This window comes from Schistosoma mansoni (genome assembly GCF_000237925.1).
Source record: "Schistosoma mansoni, WGS project CABG00000000 data, supercontig 0013, strain Puerto Rico, whole genome shotgun sequence".
Taxonomy (NCBI): Eukaryota; Metazoa; Platyhelminthes; class Trematoda; order Strigeidida; family Schistosomatidae; genus Schistosoma; species Schistosoma mansoni.
Genome location: NW_017386025.1, coordinates 957,800 through 980,519, shown reverse-complemented (window position 1 = coordinate 980,519; position 22,720 = coordinate 957,800). Strand labels below are relative to the sequence as shown.

Genomic DNA, 22,720 nt, shown 5'->3' with positions numbered 1-22,720 from the left:
AATGATGAAAATTGCCTTCAAATGACTTTATGTGTATCCAAATAATTTTTGACTACCATAAACACTACTAATTTTTACTTTGCAATTTCCAAGCACTATTTTACCATACTTCGATTGATGTCATCTGTTCTTGTATTGTTTGATTTATCTTTATGATAACATTTTTATTGAATAGTATATTTGGAATTTTCGTATCTTGTTTTATAAATGTTTTCAATTAACGTTAATTTTATCTCAAAAATTGATTATTAGAATAGTTAGAAGTAATACTGTTCAAAGTGGTATTTTCAATATTCTTGTGTATATTAGTATTAACTCAAATGTTTTGTAGTGCATATGTCTCTTGTATATCATACTGGTGTACAGTTAAATTTAATTTTACAGTATCTTAGCCTAAATAGGCTATCTTACAAGTAATCTACAAACGTACTAGTGACTCATAGATAACCTGGTTATGAAGCTAAGACTTTTAAGATGTTTATTAAAAGTACTTTTCAAATTTCCACCTTTGTTATAACCTAAGAAAACATATGATGTTGAAACTCATACGACAGACTATACTGAAATATCATTCATAGATGACATCTGACAGATACATTCTAGGTGAGAACTGGTGTCAAACAAGGCTGCTTACTCTCCCCCTTCCTCTTCTGGTGGTTGACTGGATTATGAAGACCTCTACATCTGAAAGGAAGCATGGGAAACAATAGATAACTTGTATGTAACTAGACTATTTGGACTTTGCAGATGACCTAGCTGTTCTATCCCATACACACTAACAAATGCAGATGAAGACAACTAATGTGGCACCAGCCTCTGGATAAGTAGGCCTCAACACACACAAGGATAAAAGCAAGATACTGAAATGCAATGCGGAGAACACCAACTCAATCACACTTGATGGAGAACGTAACTGGTCAGCAGCATCATCGATGATCAAGTAGGATCTGATGCAGACGTAAAGGCAAGGATTGGTCGAACAACGGCTGCATTCCTACAATTGAAGAACATATGGATCTCAAACACAACTGTCAACCGATATCAAAGTCAGAATCTTCAATACGAACTTCAAGACAGTTTTACTGTGCAGAGCTGAAACGTGGAGAACTACTATAACTGTCACCAAAACGGTACATGTGTGTTTTATAAACAATTGTCTGCTCATGATATTCAATGTTCATTGACCGGATACTATAATGAACAGCTCCTACCTGAAGAGGAAATTAGGAAAAGATGTTGGAGATAGATAGGACATACGTTGCGGAAATCACCAAGCCGTATCATGAGGCAGGCGCCAACTTGAAATCGTTATGGGAAACGGGAAAGAAGATCAAAAAACACACTGCGTCGAGAATTGGAAGCAGACGTGAAATGGATGAATGACAAATGGAAAGGATTGCTCAGAAGAGAGTTGGATAGAGAGTACGGGTGGTTGGTTTATGCTCCTCCACGAGGGGTAACAGGCGTAGGTAAGTAATGAAAGTAATAAGTACAGCAACAGAATAGCAAAGAACTAATTATATCTTGTCATTCAGTCACATATTTTTACCAAAGTTGGATAATGGTTGGTGGTGGGATTTAGGGCTCATATTTCTTCCTACTTGGGATTAGTCAGTCAGATATACCTGCGTCTTAGCGAAGAGGAATGCAATTATTCACGAATCCCCTTTATATATAGTGTTGCTCGTTTCTATAGCATTAATGCAAACTGAAGATATATTTATTTAAAAGCAAATTAGTGTTTCAAATGGATTGAATCCCCCTTTTTTATTTTATTTCTCGCAACATCATTGTTTTCTAACCATGCTAAAGATGAACACGTGACGCTGATGTGAAATTCATTACGATATAAGTTGTAGAAAGTTCATTTATAAATGTTCTCCGAATTATAATTGGAAGATTTCACTTTACTAAATTTTCATGTTATAAACTGGTTATTATTGATTTAAATTATTCATGTCAGCTAATCAGTCTACCACCTAGTAGTCCAATTTTCATTGATCCACATATCATAATATCCAAAGTTTAATGCCCAAATTATAAAATACCTTCATCATTATCATACACGATTGAACTTGATGAGCTTTCCTTCTAGGTGACGTGACTAACTCATAACTGAAACGATAATAAAAACAGTTTAGATTAAGTACGGAGTTTCCATAATTTTTAATAATTACATAGCAGTAAGATTATAGGCATTATCTATATTAGTCATGTTTGTATAATTCTTCAACATACTTGAATTTCCTTAGAGCTGGATGAATCTAGATCTACAAGCAATTTCACATATCTTTCCTGATATTAAATCTGATAACAATCGAAAATCTAAAGCGTCTCTTATTCCATTACCTCCACCTGATGAACCATCTACCATACGTCATGCACGTGCAAGACTATTGAATATGATTGGTAGAATTGGAATATCTTCCAGAGATCCTAATACAGCTGATATGTGCATAGAATTATTATGGCGTTTAGCTCATTCAGACTATTCAGAAGAAGCAAAAACGTTTTCCAGACAAAATTTTAAACCGAAAAAATCATCACCACAAAAGATAACTTTTGTAGATCGTATTCTTGTTTCACATGGGCACAAAATGGACACAACAGATTCTACTGCACCATTGGAATTCCCAAAATATATGCATCCTGAACCGATTGAAGCAGCTTTAGCCCAACAATTGGTTATTATCCGTGAATTTCATTGTTCAGGTGTAGAGCAAAGAATACGAGCGATGCGCTGTTGTTAGAAGCTGTAGGTCATATAAGTCGGGTGAGTTATTCATTTGTAGTTGACATGTAAGTTGTTTAGAGTATGATATGTATATTTTTGCGTCATTATTTATTTACTGTCATTATGCGTTAACCGTCTAATCCTAAGAGGATGAAGCTTAAACAGCTTTTTAATATAAATATTGTTATGCATTCTGTTATTGCATTTCTCTAACAAACCTGTATTACTGATGTTATTATTATGGGTAAAGTTTATAGTGTCAAAAACAAATCATGTGTAACCAATAAACAATCTGTTTCAAATAATACAATAATTTTTAGTGTTCCAATTGACAGAAAATTGAATTTCTGACTTTTCTAAGTCATTTCTACAGAAACACAAGTTAAGTGGAATCATCTTGGTGTTGCTTACAAACTATTTATTTGCTAGGGATTATTTGTTAATTGATCTATTTTTCAAATAAATAAGTTTCTAATGTTAAATAAATGAAATAGATTATACTATGGAACTAACTTTAAATTGTACATGTTAGTTTATCTTGGACGCGTAAACATAAAATTGAAGTCTTATTGTGTAGACTGTGATCCTTTAATTTTTTTCTAATTTATAGTGAGTGGTGTACAATGTTTTTAGTGACAATACTAAGAATTAGTTTCCCAGTGATTAAATAATCTTTCAATTTGATGATATTCCTTTAGCTGATATCTCCAGGATACAATTCACCAGTATCTGCTAACTGTTCAATTTGAAAGCTATTATAGCGATTATTTATCTAACGTGAAAATAATGTTGATCAAATGCAAATGCTGAAACATATTGAGTATCATAGAATCTCTTTTTATTGTTTATTTTGTGCAGAAAAGTGTATATAAGCTTTATAATACTTTTTTAAACACAAAATATTGAAAAATACACATCTGGTGTTATAAATCAGTACATATTTTACTTCTGAGTTGAAAGGAATTAATATATCTAGTAACTAACCTATCAAAAAGTTATGTTTTTCAACTAATTTGATTTTTTCGGTCCGCGTTAATCGTCGAAGACTATAAACAGTGCTAGCCGTGATTAGATCTCTTTTAAGTTTACATGTTTGGATCTCTATTATATCTTCTACACAAAGTTTAAATTTCAGTCACTCAATTTCATCTGTTTTGTTTTGTTTTATATTTTAATTGAAACGTTATTGATGATCAAATAGATTGTAATATGAAACATTGATAACGTTTTTCTGAACTCACTAGATATAAGTTCAGATTACACAATGAATTCATATTTGGTCTCAGTTAGCTGTAGTTCATTTTTTCCTGGTTTACAAATTTATCTCAACAGGATTTAACTCAGGTAATCAGCAGACCAAGAACAAACCTTCAAATAATTTTGTTCACATACCTTTTTAACTTTTTTCCATTGCTTCTTTCTGTAAAATCTAAATAATTTTTACTCTGTCTTTGTTTGCAGAACTCCCTGACATTTTTTATGCTAGCCTATCTAAAATCCTTATTGGAATTCATATTGAAAAATTTTGTTGGAAAAGCTAAACGAGTAAGTCATTTTTCGTTTAATTATATTTGCGTATTGATTCACGTAGCGTTTCTCTACAGATTGTTTATTTATTCCTTTGTTAGTTTAAAACTAGCAACGAATGAGATTTCAGATAGTTTACCTATACAATAGTAATAATGAAGTGTACTGTTCTATAATTGAAGTATTTTCAAAGATAAGCTCTTGTACATAACTTTCATGATGACCGTAAGTATTTCCAAATAAGCTATTGTAAATAACACCAGAATACTATTTGATTACAAATAATAGTAAATATAATTCTCGGCAAAAGTTAGGAGATTTGAGGAAAACTATTCTATTTAAAGTTATTTGTCATCACGGACTTGATATCAGCTGGAAAAAACAAGGAGGACTTGTTGGTTATTTTGTTCTAGATTGGAGAGGAATTCTAAAAGTTCTGTTGAGAAGTCGTGACTATCAAAGTTCAAGCACATCGAGATTGGGGTATATCTATGGCCGATGGGAACGGGCAATTGTTGCTTACTTTTGCGAAAATGAGAACCATTAAATTCTGCTTCATGGGTTGTAGTGTATTTTACTGTCTCTGAAGCATGAAAGTTGTAGATTTTGTTCCATGTATCGTCCTCGCTAGGGCATGTTGAAAAGTCTCCAAAAGAAACTTAACATTTTTCTATTATTATCTGGTTTACAATACTTTTCCAACTGATTTCATTTTCTGATGAAAACTAAACAGTTTCTACACAGCTTTTTGTTTTAGTAAATTATCAACCTTTAAAATCATAACAAATTTTCCACATTGATTGGGCAAAAGTAACCGTAGTCAATTTTCTTTTCTACAAAGTTGGATTGTATATCTAAAGTATTTTCTGTAGTTAGTAGTCTTATACTTTGTAAAATCAATTTTATTTTAACGCCAGTTAATACCTAACGATTATTTATTGTCAAAATATAATTATAATAATTATTCATTTGTTCATTATTGATAAAGGATCATCTTCATGAACTTAATCGTTCACATGAATTGATTACTCGCGTTGTTGATTCTTTGCTACATTATGAAAAATGGGCGATTTCATCTCATGGTGATCTCTTAACTGCAGATAGTTTGGATGCACTTGGTTTCAGACATAGTGATGTAAGTTATTTTTGGATCATGATAATTTAATAATTTCTGTGAATACCTTTGGTTTGTGCTATATCTATGAGATTTTTCTTATGTCCTCGAGAAATTCTTTCAAGATTTTTTATTTAGCAGTCTTATATTCTTGTATTTGAGCCGGATTTTTATCCAAGATTCACCTGTACATATAATCTTTTGAGAAAAAACATTTTCTTCATTCATGATTCCACTTTATTGAATGGAGGAAGAGGGGAAAATTTTTAAAGAATTCTGCTTGTCTGAAATCAACATGATCTGCTAGAACCACTCACAGATATGTTAGGGGCATTGATTTTATGATAAGTGATCGGATAGAGTTCCCAACCCGATAGATGGGGCTGAGACAAATTTTAGATTGTTGTCAACATTCTACCATAAATAAATAGATTTACAGAAATACGTGTCAGATGAAGAGAATCTCAAGCAAAGTAAACTGACAATTAGCATGGAACTTTGTGATGGTTGAATTTTTGTTCTATCTGTACATAATTACATAATCTGTTGATGCCACCTTGAAGATATAATACAAAATAAACGCGTACTTACACTGGTACTTTTATTTCTGTTTTCCTGCTTATGAGTCTTGATTGTTTTGATCCACAAAATATTTAATCTATCTAAGTATTTACTCTTAACTGGTAATAGTTTGTCTCAAATTGTTGCAGTTACGAAGTATATCAGTTATGTTAAATATGATGATCCAGATATTTAAATAATGTATTTCCTGTTATCTCATGTTTATAATGAATAAAATACTTTAAAACTGGAAAAGAAGGTTGAACTAATGCTTGATACCAATGTTTCGTAAACTTACCGTAAATAATCTATCAAAACACTCGATGCAATTAAGGGTGATCTTGTCAGCGTACAATGTACTTTTGTCAAGTTTACTTTCTATTTAAGCATAGTTCTATATCAGATATGTTTCTTTAAAAAATATTAAGTATTTATCTGTTTTTCTAATTCAGGTAATCAAACGGCATTTTGACCTTTTGAATTTCTTACTTCGAAATGCTGAACTCACATTAAGCGTTGAACGTGCGAAAGCTTTATGGGAAACATTGATTGGCCAAACACGTGCTGCTCCATTCGATCGTGAGGTGATATATTATTCTACAAATATTTTCTACTATTTATGTGATTTAAACTAATATTCAAACTCATTTCTTAGAAGCCATACTAATTGCATCTCATAAAACAATTATATGAGGGTATTTTTGCGTTGTATCTAGCAATGAAATTCACCATACCCATTTTGTTCCACTTGGCAGTCGTACCTTCACACCAGTGTTCACAGAGAGATTGAAACCCAATGGTAATCACTTTAAATACCAAAACGTTATTCATTAAGCTGTTGAGTCAAGATAACCACAAAGTTGTCCAAGACATATGATATTATTTGTAAGCGTTCGTATTTCCCTGTTGTCAAAATTCAGAAATTCATTTGATCAGTCTTTGATGATGGGTGTCCGACTTAACTGGATGCCGTTTTGTTGCTTACAAATATGAGTTTAAGTGTATGTTTCTGGATTGTATCTAGACACAAATAAGATTAAATGCGAAATATTTAGTTTTTTATGTACCATGATTTTTGTGAAGTATGATGTTCAGATTATTAGATTTAGTTAGAAAATGGATATTATGTTGTAATGTCTTATTCATATTCTGCTTATTTACTATATAATTATTAAATCCTAATAATTTTTTGAAGTTGTGAGATTGTTTAAACAGTGAAGTTGATACACTTTATTTGCTAACAAAAAAATCCTTATTTCTTTTGGTTAATTTAATATTAGATGTAACACGATTTTATAGGTCAGAAAGTTAAAATTATCTTGTCTGTTTTTGTACATCCTCATGTATAACTTTCTCATTTATACAAGTGGATTTTGTAAATTTTTCTTCAGTTTAAATGTTAGGTTGCTAAAAGCTTCAGAAATATTGATAACGAGCAAGAATTTAACATCTTTTTCATTCAAGATTTAAACTCCACAGTAGTGAGCAACTATCAATCTTGTTTGTAGTCATAAATTTCTATTACTACCATGTATAATAAATTTAGTAGAGGGAATTCAGAATTCAGGTTGAATGTTATATCCTTATTCACTTGTTTACAACTATACGTATATCGCTAAATCCAGGAACGGCAATATATAATATTTGAATTTCCCTTTTGTTGGTGTTAGGGACGCAATTTCGATCAGTCTCTTTTTAGTATGTGTGTATTCTTGGCGGATTACTTCGATATCATTATGAAGTTACGAGCGTTTGAGTAAAGATGGACATTGGCAAGCAGTGGAATCAAAAAATCACGATTCCACTGATAGACACTATTCATCTTTACTAAAGAAGATATATGCATATTAATGAGTTTGTACTCTTCATCAGAAATCTGTATTGATAAGTGGTCCGAACAAACATGCAGCAATTAACAGTTTTCTCGTTCCAGTATTAAGTCTTTCTCTTAATTTGTATCAGGGAATTCGTAGTCTCACAAAACACTCATGTCCAATTCATTTACTAGTTTTTTTTATGTAGAATATAGTCTGATCATGGGTTATAATCCAGAATAGGTTTAAATTGATACGAAATTACTGTCTGCACGCACCTAATTTTGCGGTTTTGATACGAGGCAAATCTTAGCTTAATAATTTTTTAAAAAAAACTCCCAAGTTATGTTAAAAATTTATCTTTTAGACCAGCGTAACTTCTGACTATTTGAATGAACATATATGTCACTTGAAAAATATTCTAACGTTTAAATAAGTTAATTTCTATTTCTTTCCTTTGATTGTCTTCTTTTAATCTATCGGATTTAGCAAGCATTTATTTGGTTTTCATCGTGTTTAAATTTTCTTGATACTGATGCTCAAGCATTTGTTTTTACAAAAGTGATTTTAAAATCAAATCCTGCCTTATTTCGTTCGATCGCTGGTAAGTATGATGTTTTACTTTTTCTATTTTACAAATTGATTTTCTTATTCTTGTATAAATTGTGAGTATTATCAGTCAAAATTTTTTAAAACGATCTTTTTTAATCTAATGTATTTTATGATGAAAATTAAAGGAAAGTATTTTCAATATTTTTCTTTTTGGTAAGAAATAGAAAACAGGCTAATATGATAAATTGTATCAAATGACTTTTGATTGATAGTATAAGCATGTTGACTGTAGTTTGGTAAATTATTCAGTCGTATTATTAGGATTATTTGCATGTATAAAGAAATCATTTGAATGTAATTAAAGTTCAAAACAGACGTATTTATTTATTTAAACACATAAAGATTGGTACAAGAAAGCACCAGATATATATGCGCCACACAAATCTCATTTGATTTGTGTGAGGGCTATGATACTGCCCAGGTGCCCAAACTGAAACAGGTGGTTTTATTAGGGGACCACACCCGGAGCTTTGGACCTAAAGCTCTAATCCACAAGACAGTGGAGCATCGTGAGGAGATGCAGTCCCATGGTAGCCGGTAACCAACGATTGATTCATATGCCATTTGTTCCCTCAGGATACTGGAGCCCATGTGCACCATTGATTTGGAATCAGGGTTTTCCCACTTACCTTGGCGGACTAGCCGTGTCCACCAACCCGGTTAAAGCACCGGCTTTTCGTTCTCTCAATTCCGTAAACAACACCGGTGCCACGAGAAGGCAGTGATTAGGACTTCCCTAGCAGAGGCTATATACCCGTGGCCATGTGAGAGCATTTGGAGAGGGAGAGCGGACTCTCCCCACTCTCGGCCGTACCAGGGCATTTGGGAGCAAAATACAGACGTATAGATTTGTGTTTTGAAAATATTGTAAATAAATAATACTAACTGACAGTATTCTTTTAGGCAAACAAAACAAAGAATTCAAAGAAAAAAATGTTTTATCTCCCTAAATGGTTAAACATGGTAAGACATTGTCAATCGATTGGGTTGGTATTTTTTTCACAACTTCTGACATACCATCCAGCGAGTTTGGATAGTCTTCAATAAATGTTTGTTCCAAAAGTTGTTCATAATTTTGTGAATTAATCAAATTCTGTTGAGAAAAAATATAGATAAACAGCACCTGTCAGCCTAATATTTTTTAAAATATGAATTCCCTGATATATACCTGTTAAACATTTCCCAAAATGATACGTTTATTTGTTTTTTTTGCATCGATCGTACTATTATTTACATTTTTTACACAAATCCTGTTTTACAGTATTCACATGCATGGTTTTTTTAAATAAAAATAATAAACTCTAGCTAAATGCACTTTTTCGGATAATATTTTATGAAAAAAATTCAATCTCGTTTACTTTATGCATATTTATAATTATAGTTATATACTAATTGATGAATCTGGGTAGGTAAACTAAAAAGTGTAGGAATGTGAACGGTGCACAAATTGAAAGTTGATTGATTGTTGTGTGGCTTTCATTTTTGTTGTAAATTATCCATTCTTTTATCTACTAACCTATATTGTCCAGGTTGAATAGTTTGTACATTATTGACAGTTTTTGGATTTCTTTGTTTGATTGGGACTCGAAAATGATCTTTTAAGCGATTGTCAGTTCTCCTATATAATTAATAGAAAGCATGATGGAAGAGAAGAATTTCTACTTTTTGCATAGGTTATCGCTTTTAATTAATTTAACTAGGGATTTAAATTATGACATTAGATATTTGATTTTTAAGAAATGATATAAAGGTTTAGTTTGTAGGTAGTATTTATTACGAATTTACTTAGATTCTATCCATGGAAGGGGTCATAGGTACGTACTTTGGAGTTTGATGCTAAGGTGAAAATAGATTACCAGTGCTCCATGGTTTTCCGATAGTAACCCCGTTAAGGAGAATCTATGATGCACATTTGCTACATTTTTTGAAGCCATTTGAATATTGACACACGCTTAACCAATTAAAAATTGAATCTAACGTTCAATTTTGCTTTTTTCCAGTAGCTTTCTTAAATTCTAAACTATAAAATGGAAATCAGAACTTTCAAGTTATTTATCTAGTCAGTTTGAAGTAATTAAAATTATTACGATAAGGTCGAGTTGTATGCTATATATCAATACTTATAAATTACTGAATTCCAAATACAAGCATGATATATATATATATATATATATATATATATATATATGCATTGATATATTTAGCAACTATTTTTACTACATTGTAAGCAAAGATGGATAGTGGTTAGCAGTGGAATCCAGGACGCGCGTTTCGTCCTGTTTGTGACTCGTCAGCTGGATGTACCTGCATCTCAGAGTTGATGTTCACGTTACAATGCTTGTGAGTTAGAGCTATATCGAGGCAATACGCACAGTATGCAAATATGCCAATTAGAGACTGACCAGTTGCAATCCTAAACATCAATGGGAAGATTTAAACAAACAATACTGAGTGAATTTATTTATACTACAGTTTAATAAATGATTGATAGCAGATTACTGACCTATATATGTTTACACGGTGAAAAAATATTGAACTTATTAATTTTCCATTTCATTGATTACAGGTGTAATATAAATACTGTTTATTTCTTTAGGGTTGAATTCCCTTAAGTTAAGATAACAAAATGAAAATTGAATATTTAATCGCCTGATTAGTTTGTTTTTTTATATAATACAACATTAAAATATATTTAATTGGTGACTTATTATATAATTTATTTAAATAAATATATAAAAATTCATGATATTTACATTCTAGTCTACTTTTATTTCTTCGATATTACTGCTGTTTGTTGTGGTTTAGGTTTTGAATGTTTCAAAGGATTTTTCGAAAAAGTCAATTTAAATGAAGGTCGTATGAAACAAGTAGCAAAATCATGGGTACGTGATTAAATTACAGTATTAATTATAATTCTTTCCTATATTATGTAAATTACATTTAGGAAGTGTGAATATATTGATATGAAATGAAACAAGATGTTATAATAGATGACATTCATTTCGTATGAAGAAACTTTCAATAATAGATAGGTAGAATGGTAATCAAATCTGATTCATAACCTAAAAAAACACAAAGAGGTCTATATAATAACAGTGAAGTATTTCAGATTGTCTAGTGATTTTCTTTTGCATGTATGGATATGATTATACCTGATACTTATTTTCACTACTGCTAACTTTTAGAAGTAATATGAACTTTATATGACATGTGAATGACCACTTCGAATGAAGTAAAAATTTTGGAGTCTATTATTTTGATAACTTCAAAGTATGCCAGATCATGAATACAGATGCTCTTGTCTAACTGTTTAATCAAAAGTCAGGTATTAAGAGCAAAAGTATACTAAGTCATTTACAACAAAAAATTGGTCAGTTATATATAATGTATTATGTTTGTCCTCTCTCTCGTTAGCCAATCATAAGTAAATTGTCTAAATACATCTGTTGTATAACACAGGACTATTTAGGCAGTGAGTTGGTATTCAATTATTAAACACTGTCACTTCATGATGAAAATAAGCTTAAAATCATTAAAAAATTTTTATGAATTCATAAGAGTGTTATATGAACACTTTTATCCGCTTTTGCAAACAAATTTTCTAAGCTAATTATTGTTTAAATGAATATTTGCTTTTTTATTTTTTTTAATAGCATGTTGAAAGACCAGATTTAATTGGTTTAGATTTTCTATGGGATTTATATCTTGCTCTACCATCAAGTGATGCAAGCTTAGATGGTGGACATTCAAATCGTCTAGTAGATAACGAAACATATACTAATTCGAATTCTATTGTTGATAAACCGTGTGAAAGCAAATCATGCGTTGGTGATTCATCATCAAAACAACAACAGATTGGAGCATTCAAAGCGTCAACATTCTCGTCATCAAAGTCATCTCTAGATGCTGCAAAACCAGCTAGGTTACTTTTATTAAATGTACACTGGGGCCAGTTAGCACCAAAATTAAGACGTGATCCAGAATCATGTTATCGTCGTTTCTTTGATACTTGTAGACGACGATTAGAAGTATGTTTTTGTTAGAACAATTAATATTTACAATATGGTTTTCAAAAGTTATGTGTACATATGTATTGCAAACTATCAATTAAATGTGAAAAAGAAATAAATATAACGATCGGGTGGCGGTTATGGAATGCATCTGTAAATTTGAGTCTAGAATTTTATGTTCTAATTTAGGAAGCAGTATTCTTGTTCTACTGTCAGCGTTATCTGAAACGAACGAATAAACAAATAAAACGATCTGATGAATCAAAAAAAGTCAGGAAGTGGGTTGTTAAAGTACGTAGGTTTGAACGAAACAGAAAGATATATAATCTGTCCTCAACCAAATCTAAAAAATTGACTATACGATCTAAGTGTAGGTTAAAAGCTATGTGCCTAAACAGTGTCGACCAATAATTAAATTTAAGATTGATAAAAATGTCTCAATGGTCAAATACAAACAAGTGGACTGGTACTTAATGTTGATCGATAATCCTACGTTTGGATTGATATAATTAATGTTGAGGTCATATGAAAGCCAGTTGACAGGGAGCCACTACTGACTTTTCGTGAAGTGAACGTTTTGGAATCGATTTTGATATATATAATAGAACATCATCAATAAATCTTTCGCACATTTTAGTAGTAGGTTGTTTTGATAGTTTTAAAAGATATTCTTTATTCATGAATAAATCTTTTTTTATAAGTGCTCTAAGGAGCTTTCACTATGAAAATACTATTTAGTACAAACTTAATTCGTTTACAATCGAAGTCGACTATTTGTGTCAAATAATCTGACTACTTATAAGTAGATTGTTCGTCTCTTAGTTAAAAGTTTTGACAATGTTGAAAGTCAGAAATATTTGAAGACCGCTAAAATACATAAAAAAGAACAATATTTCGGAAAAAAATTAATATAGACAGTTCAAAAATGTCGGAAATGGTTTTATTTGTAGAGTCAATTCAAATATACATTAAGATCGCTTTGTTCTTCGAATCGTGATGTCTGTTGCTAGAGTAAGTTGTGAGCTTAAAGAAACTAAACCAAGACGATGAGACTATAATTTATGGACGGACCAATCAGATTTAGGATACCAGGTCTTGGATTCTGGCGCGACGTTCACTCGCCCATTTAGCCGAATAGCGTCCTGACGAACTATGATCAGCTATGGGGACCAGACAATATGACGTCACTGCTCAATCAATACTAAAGTCTCAGTCCTACAGTAATTCGCTCATGTTTTAATTAGCTCGATGGTAACATCTCTGATCGCATTGTTGGGTAGCGCGTATTTAGGTACTGCAGCATATCAGTCCCCTCAGGATTCCAGTTATACCTTTCTGATGAATCCCAGGTGCCAAAAAATGCAGGACCACGGTTTTCTACCGATTGCCTTTAGCCACCTAAAACCATTTTCGTATTGTGAACATTTGGGCACTCTCTAGGTTAAAAGACTGAGTAGTCATTCATATCTATACCATAAAGGAATATGTAAATAAGTTTAGTATAGTACTAGCATAATACCAAACATCTATAAAATGCTAATAAGCTACTGTTTGTTTTTTAGACTATCATTATCTGAAACAAATATATTTCTAAGGAAGAACTCGATTTGACGAAGAACCTTTCAGTTTAAATTGTTTTTATTACTTGCCTTCGCAGTTATCTTCTGCCTTCTCACTACCATTTTGTTTATTATCACAGACTAATTACGCTTTAGGTCGCGGTTTAATCACTGAATATGGAATCACATCAGTTTTGGCAGAGACTGGCGAATTATTAGCTTCATTGATGCTAGGACTTGGTCCTGCGTCTAAAGCAAAACATTGTACTCGTACTGCAGCTAAATTGGCTATACGTCGTTTATTAGGTTTAGTTTATGCATATATTCAATCAGTTGAGGTAAGTGTATCACTTGTTAAGTTTGTCTGTTAAACACTTCTATAGTATAGTAATTATGCTGAGGCATATATTGAAATTATAACTTCTGTCCACTTAAAAATTTACCTTCAGCATACATGTATTCAATAATTTAAACATATTATCAGTTATCAGCTACAATAACTTTTGAGGTTGCTATCCTTGGTTTGTCTAAGTTTGTCATTCCAAGTATTACGCTAATTAATTAGGTGTGTTTGTTGAGTATTTTTTCATAACTAAATTGTTGGTAAGAAAGCAATAAAAGGCGAAACAACTGTTATTTATATATGATTGCTTAAATTTTGCATACGTAAGAAATTATATTGCTGATTGCATTGTTATGTGACAAGATGTACGTGTTTCATAATAGAAATTAATTTACATTTATACTAAGAAGGAAGTGAATAGAATAAACCGTAAACAAATACATGTTTTGCCTTCCATTATCACCATTTGTTGTTGCAGGTAAGTAGCTTAATGAAAAAGATGACATTTTTAAGACTTTTTAATTACCTTATTGTTATCACTAGAACCTAGGTCATGATTGTTTAAGCCTTGCTATCTTGCGTTGAAACTAATTCCTTTCTAAGCAAAGATGGATAGTGGCTAGCAGTGGAATCCAGGATGCGCGTTTCGTTCTATTTGTGAATTAAGGCTATATCGAGGCAATATGCACAGTATGCACATATGCCAATTAGAGACTGACCAGTTACAGTCCTAACACATCAATGGGAAGATTCAAACAAACAATACTAAATGAATTTAATTCCTTTCTGTTTTTAGATATTTTCCAGAAAATATAATTGAAATGTAGGATCATTCAAAAAACCATCTATTAACTACACTTTATTAGTAATATTTACTCATTGTCACTATTTTATCTATCTCCCTCTCTTCTTCATCATGTTTTATGAAATTTCACATTTGCTCTCTGTGCCACTGATTTCATATGGGGAACAACATTATTACCTTTCTAATAGGCTAGTAGAGTCAAAATATATCAAGTACATGTGATCACATACCATCTCGAAGTCAGCCTATAGGAAGTTTGTATACCTGGAGCTAAATTGGATAATCACTGAACGTAACGCTTCCATAAATTGTACTTTCATCTAGATATTAGATTTGTCAAAATCTTATTCTTATACCAAATTGTTTGTCAAACCACACTGATGGGTTGTGGTGTATGTTGTATAAAGAAGGAACATTTTTGTGACTCAAAACGTTCTAGCCTTAACTTGTAAAGTTTTAAATATTCTCGTTACTTTGATACGTGCTAACAGCGTGACATCTTTAGTAACAATAACTACTCTCTATTAAACTTAGTGAATATTCAAACATCAGATGTATGGATTATTTATTCTTTTTCGTAATATCACGACCTAAAAGTCAATAAATTATTTTCTGGCGTTTTTGAATCAAACTAACTATTTAATGCTCAATCGTCTGTGACTTTTGGATTGTTCAGTAAGCTTGACTGTCAATGAGTTTGTTAAATTGACAGTTACCTAAACAACGATTTATGAATTATTCGCAAACTTCTTATAAGTTTACTGTTTTTAAGCATTCACTCACATCATGCTAGTAAACCTTCGAAGTTTGTAAATACTATAATTTATTAATTAGCACTTTACTGAAGCATGATTTCAATATCAACTTATGTTTTGTGTTGCTGAATTGAAGCTTGAAATTCTTGAGTACGTAATTTTAATGTCAGTATTAAATAATTGTCAGTTGTTTGCCAATGTTCTCAATTTACTTTATAATAAATAAGTTATGTTATTGTAAAGTACGGGCTTGTATATGTAGTTAAATCCTCTCTAAATAAATATATCATTTCATTTATGCTAGATTGATATAAGATCCCTCGTTTTATTTATTAAAAAAATAGGATGAAATGTTTGGTTCTCGTGCTCAGTATCCAAATTGGAAACCTCATGGTTGTACTTATCGAGGTTGGGATATGCATTTACTCCTGAATATTGAAACTTTTAAACAAGGCCAACCAGTCATATCTTTAACTAATCCTATGCCAATAATTGGAAATCAGGTTACGAACAAATTATCATCATGTTCTTTTAATGTATCCACTAACAATTCACAATATTCTAAAAATCATGAACCTATAACATTGTTAGCACATTCAAATGAACCTCTTAGTTCAATTAGGGAGAGGGCTAACTTTTTGTCGACTGCATATTTATTTACTTGTCAATCTAAATCAAATAATCAACAGGACATTGGTAAATCTTCACCATGGACAATGGCTACTTTGTCTCTTCAGAAAGAAACACGACCGAAAATTTCCATTTTACGTGAGTCGAATCAGCCAATCAAAAAGACTATACTTTCACATGATGCACCTGGTCAACGGAATGAAGTGAGATCAGTTAGTAAAGATAATTCCTATGAGCTTCTAGATACTGTGTTAAATCGTAAACCTATTGGTGAACTTGGCTTTCAAGTAAGTCATATTTTTTGTTAGACTTTCGTACTGTACAGCGTAACTATATTTCATTTTAATCGATTGAATATTTTGTGACGATATAGCTAATTCAATACAGTTCAAAGTTGTGTGAACCTTAGTTTTACTTAAGAATAATTAAGTGTTAATGTTTGAATACAAGCATACAACATTTATCATACTTCTGAAATGATTGTTGATTTGAAATAGATATGACTTGATGTTCAGTATTACCAATTATAATACCTAGGCTTTAGCCCCTTTGTCAATCTTTAAGTAGATGAAAGCTATTTCAAAATTTTTACTTAAATATGTATATAGTTTATTTTTTAAAATTTCTTTTCTTAGATTGATCGTCAGTTGATTGTTCGACTTTATACAGAATCTAACAGTCGTGTACGTAATCGTGTTAGTAACATAAGCGCTGTTTCTTCTTCTGCTGTTGTTCCAATTCAAGGTTCATCCAATAATTCACCTTATAATAGTTCATTTTCATTATCTGGCTCGTATTCATCCAATTTAGAATTGACAAATGAATGTTTCAATAATTCCACATTAATTTCTAAAAAATATTGTTTATCAAATGATGAATCTTCTAGTTTTTTAAGTAATTTTCGTAAACGTCTAGAAACATCATCTACATTACAAGTAAATCATCTTATCACTAATGGTACATCTGTACTCAGTTTAAATAATAATAATCAAATTTTAACTGATTCATCAACGGATTTAAATAATTCTAATCAAACAATTCCTTCAATTAATGTTAATATTATTCTACCTAGTGTTTGTTTATCAAATGATTCAGCAGTTTATGAACTATTATTTGAATTAGCTGAATCAGAACTTGTTTATCTTAAGTCATCATTCTTGATACAATCAAATAGTCGTAATAAAAAGGTCCACTTACCATCGTCGTCATCAAATTTATCAATTGGTGAAACACAATTTCCTTCAACGTTTAGTTTTCTTCATCCTGTACGATTATTATTAGCCTGTTTACCAACGTATAAATCAATTCGTCATGGACGAAATGGTAATGGTACATATCTACAATATAGTTTAGTATGCAATCCACATATGCTTCTTAATGCCTCACCTTATCGTGTTTTATATAAATTACAAGTAAGTATAGTTTTTTTTCAGTTGATTCTTACATTATTATCATCATTATTATAATATAATAATAATAATAATAATAATAATAATAATAATAATAATAATAGTCTTAGTGATGTAATCTAATTCCAGACACATCATTTAATTCCCACTTAATTACGCGATAAGAAGTGACGCATTGAATCGTTTAAGCAGCTAAACATTTTTCTATCATATATATATATATATATATATATATATATATATATATATATATATATATCAGTTGGCTAGATGTTTTCACAAATATCCGGAAGGAAGACTGAGAATCGAAGAAACATATTTCAAGAATGTTGAATATCAAAATGTTTGTGATGTAAAAAAACATAAATAAACATATAAAGAGACTTTGAAGAAACAAAGTATTGTTACGTGAAATATTAGTTACCAGGTTCATACTAAGCTAATAGTTGATTGTTAAGAATTATTTTTTCTCACTTTCAGCTGTTAAGTTCCGCGTTGATTCCTTTGGACACAAGTCCATGGTGGGAAATCTCTCCAGGATGTTTGCTCTCACCACCGTCTTCAACTTACCTAATATCTCAACCTCTTCCAATGTCCGTTATTTCAAGAACTCACAAAGAATCGGAATATCTTACAGTAGACAATAATCTTAGATCAAATTCAAATGGTAGAAGATCTCATTCTCGTACATCACCTATAAATAGTGATTGTAAATCTAATTGGTTTCTGTCTGTTGATGCAATAAATAAAAATTCACAAGTAATAAATTCAACTTCAGCACCTTCTTCCCCAGAAATTTCCCCACATCGTCGTCGTCGTCGTCGTCCTAAAAAGCTTACTTCTTTTACACCTTCAAATGATATTTTCTCTTTCAAGGGAAAGTCTCACAAAGATGGTACGTTTCGACTTTATTTTTAGATAGATAGATAGATGAAATTATTATTGATGGAGGAATGAGTTTTGTTGTACTTAAACTATAAAAGGTGAAAGTTTTTATGTAACATATGAGTTACTAGTAGAATATCTTTCAGGCCATTTGACTTTAGAGGTTGTTTTCTGTTGGAGGTAGATTGATCATTTCCTCTATACAGAAGTTTTTTGTAAGAAAATACTCGAAATTGTTGTTATTCGAATGGTGTACATGATTTTCGTTTCATTCATAATTTTTTAAGGATTTGTTTTATTCAACGAAAAAGTCCAGTTTTATAGCTTTTCTTTTATTTGATACTGTACTGTAAAGGAGAAAAAGAGTATAGTGAGCCGAATAGTTTAATTACGAAACGTTTGTTGTAATTCTGGACAACATCCTCAGAACAGGCTTACTTGATACTTGTGGGATCATTTCAATTTTATGCAAAGTTGGTGCTAAGAATTTTATCTAAAACGCAAAAGAAAAGCCTTAAAATCAAACCTTCCTGCGTAAAGATAATAGAAAGAATTAAACTAGAACCTGTAAAATAGTTCGAAAGTACTGAATTCAAGTTGAGGTTAGAGTTAATGATGTCTCGGATGACAGTGAAAATTTTCAAGCTCAGTAAACACAACATCTTTAAAAACATTCACTCGAACCGTACATTTGTTGATTTCATAATAACATTTTTGGAACTCATCTATAAGCTGCTCACCAGATATCATTAGTTATGTTGAATATAGCTAAGTTTTCACAATGATTAAGCTACTAAATATCAATCAATTATTTTTCCTGAGTTTTCATGTGGTTCAGTTTTTAATATTGATTGTCAAAATTCTCAAACATTGCAACTTAAATGGATATCTCCGTAAATTATAGTCTTTTTAAGGTTAATACGAATGACATGGAACAATAAGAAACTATTTCGCTTTGAGTTTATAGTATTTTATTTTTTTTGCTAGTGCAATTAATATGGTCAAGTGAGAACCCTATGACAATGTAGAAAGGTTTTCGTGGCTGATGAATAACTTTTTTTGATTGTAAATGAAGTGTATTTTTATGCACATTTATTGTAGCATAGGATCTAATTTAATCCGCTACTTTAAAGGAAATTCGTTTTTCATAGAACTTGAATTCATAATATTATTTTAGCACCTACGAGTGCCAATATTGCCTTAGATAAACTAGTAGAAATGTTAGCAAACAGGATCAATTGAAAATCCATCTTTAACTGGCGGATAAAAATAGCTGAACATGGTTAGTTTAATATAAATCTCGTTTACTATTTAGATATAGTTTTTCTGCTGCTCAGTTTGTCATTTAAGAACTTCTAAATGATGGATTAAAAAATGTACTCTTCAATAGTAAGATAACTACTAAAAGTCCCAAATTATAGTTTTATGGACAAATAAAAACTGAAATTATAAGCAGAGATAAATGGTGGTTAGCAGTAAAATCCAGGACGCGCGTTTCATCCTATATAGGACTCGTCGGCTGGATGTACATGCATCACAGAGTTGATATTCAAACAATCAATACTAAAAGGAATTAAATACAAACTGACTTAATCTGCCTTTCTTGTTTCTGCTGCCTACTTATTTACTTATGCCTGTTACCCCTCATCGTAGAGCATAGGCCCCCGACCAGGATTTCCCAAACAAATTGGTCCTGGACTCTTTTTTACAGTTATTTCCAATTACTATTCAGAATTTCGATGTCTGCTTCCAATCTCCAGTCCATTACATTATTTGGTTTTCATCTTTTCTGTTTCCCTTTAGGATTCCAATTTAGCGCTTACTTCATAATGCAGTTTGATGATTTCCACAGTGTATATCCTATCCACTTCCATTGTATTTTCCTAATTTCCTCTTCAAATGGAAGCTGGTTTGTTCTCTCCCACAGTAAGCTGTTGCTGGTTGTGTCCGGTTGCGGATATGATGTATCATGCGCAGACAATTGTTTATAAAAAACACGTACTAATTTGGTGGCGGTTATAGTAGTTCTCCAAGTTTCAACTCCATACAGTAAAACTGTCTTGAAGTTCGTATTGAAGATTCTGACTTTGATATTGGTTGACAGTTGTGCTTGAGATTCATATGTTCTTCAATTGTAGGAATGCAGCCGTTGTTTGACCAATCCTCGCCTTTACGTCTGCATTAGATCCTCCTTGTTCGTCAATGATACTGCTGACCAGCTACGTGAAAGCTTGTACCTGTTCTAGAGCTTCTCCATCAAGTGTGATTGAGTTGGTGTTCTCCGCATTGCATTTCAGTATCTTGCTTTTATCCTTGTGTATGTTGAGGCCTACTTATCCAGAGGCTGGTGCTACATTAGTTGTCTCCATCTGCATTTGTTGGTGTGTATGGGATAGGAGGACTAGGTCATCTGAAAAAACTAAATCGTCTAATTGATTCTGAGTTGTCCATTGTATTCCGTGCTCCCCCTCAGGTGTAGAGGTCTTCATAATCCAGTCAGCCAACAGAAGAAAGAGGAAGGGGGAGAGTAGATAGCCTTGTCTGACTCCGGTCGTTACTGGAAATGCATCTGTCAGCTGTTCTCTATGCACGACTTTGCAGTGTAGTCCGTCGTATGAATTCCGTGTGATATTGGCGATCTTCCCAGGAACTCCGCAGTGTCGAAGAAGTTTCCATGATGTTCTCCTGTCCACACTGTCAAACGCCTTCTCAAAGTGAAGAGTTCCACTCAACTGATTGTTCCACGATGATTCGTGGTATAGCGATTAGGTCTGTTCGCGACAATTCCTTGAGAAATCCAGCCTGTTGATCTCGAAATTGGGCGTCTGCTGCGTCTTTCATCCGGTTGAGCAACACTGTGTTGAAAACCTTTCCTGGTACTGACAACAGTGTTGTGTCTCTATAGTTCTCACATTTGCTCAGATCTCTTTTCTTTAACATCTTAATGAGATATCCTTCTTTCCAGTTTGTCGACACTTATTCTTTCTCCTAAATCGTAGTGAATACAATGTGGAGGATTTTCTCAGTTACTTCTGTCTTATTTCAATGCTTCAGCTGGTATATTATCAGGTCCTGCTACTTTTCCCCGCTCTTGATTTTTCTGATGGCCATCCTCATTTCTTCGATCGTTGGTGGAGTGACAGATATAGGAAGGTCTGTAGATGCCACTTCGATGTCCGGTGGATTCAATGAGGCTGGTCTATTCAACAGTTTCTCGAAGTATTCTACCCACCTGTTCCTCTGTTCTAGAGTTTCAGTGATTGGCCTGCGTTCTTTGTCCTTGACCGGTCTCTTTGGTTTATTATATTTCCATGTCAGTTTCTTCGTTGTATCACATAGTTGTTTCATATTTCCTTCTCTTGCAGCTCTTTCCACCATCATCGCTAGTTCTTCCATATATTTCTGCTTGTCAGCTCCAATGCTCTTCTTCATTTGGTTGTTTGCTTCTATGTATTCAACTTGTGTCTTGACTTTCTCGACTCTTGTTGTTCTTCCTATCTCCAATTTTATCCAGGGTTTCGATGGAGATCCATTCCTAGTGATGATTTTCTTGAGACCAGAACCTCCTGACACGTTGAAGTTAATGCTTCTTTTTTCCCGTTCCAGTTGTTCTTCATAGTAGTTTATTCTTCTTTGAGTAGATCCTGTAAGGCTTGCAACCTGTTGTTGAGAGTTATCTTGAATTCGTTGAGTTTGTCGTTATCTCGAAGGGAGGCTGTGTTGAACATTTGTAATGCTGTTTCCCCAGTTGTTCAGTGCTTTCTTAATTTCAGCTTTGTGTATACGTTTGTGGGAAATATTGTGCCACCTATGACCATTTTGCAAATCTGTTACCATTCTCGTTATTTTTTCCTAGTCAGTCCATGTCGTCCTATGATGTCTTCATATCCGGTGTTGTCCATTCTGAATTCGGCGTTTAGGTCTCTCATCAGGATGTTCAGGTCCTTTCTCGAACACTTCTG

At 32.2% G+C, this 22,720-nt stretch overlaps 1 protein-coding gene across 1 annotated transcript in view; it reads left to right on the top strand.

Annotated features, from left to right (window-relative positions):
* Smp_198740 (ubiquitin-specific peptidase 24 (C19 family)) overlaps window positions 1–22,720 on the top strand; it is a gene marked incomplete at both ends in the record, with an annotated part of 49,310 nt that overhangs the window by 11,886 nt on the left and 14,704 nt on the right. The window contains 10 exons of the mRNA XM_018790844.1: window positions 2,253–2,712; window positions 4,221–4,279; window positions 5,250–5,396; window positions 6,389–6,520; window positions 8,240–8,354; window positions 11,168–11,244; window positions 12,016–12,390; window positions 14,072–14,269; window positions 16,179–16,751; window positions 17,613–17,876. Coding sequence (XP_018645862.1) covers window positions 2,253–2,712; window positions 4,221–4,279; window positions 5,250–5,396; window positions 6,389–6,520; window positions 8,240–8,354; window positions 11,168–11,244; window positions 12,016–12,390; window positions 14,072–14,269; window positions 16,179–16,751; window positions 17,613–17,876 — 2,400 coding nt within the window. The remainder of the gene's footprint in view (window positions 1–2,252; window positions 2,713–4,220; window positions 4,280–5,249; window positions 5,397–6,388; window positions 6,521–8,239; window positions 8,355–11,167; window positions 11,245–12,015; window positions 12,391–14,071; window positions 14,270–16,178; window positions 16,752–17,612; window positions 17,877–22,720) is intronic.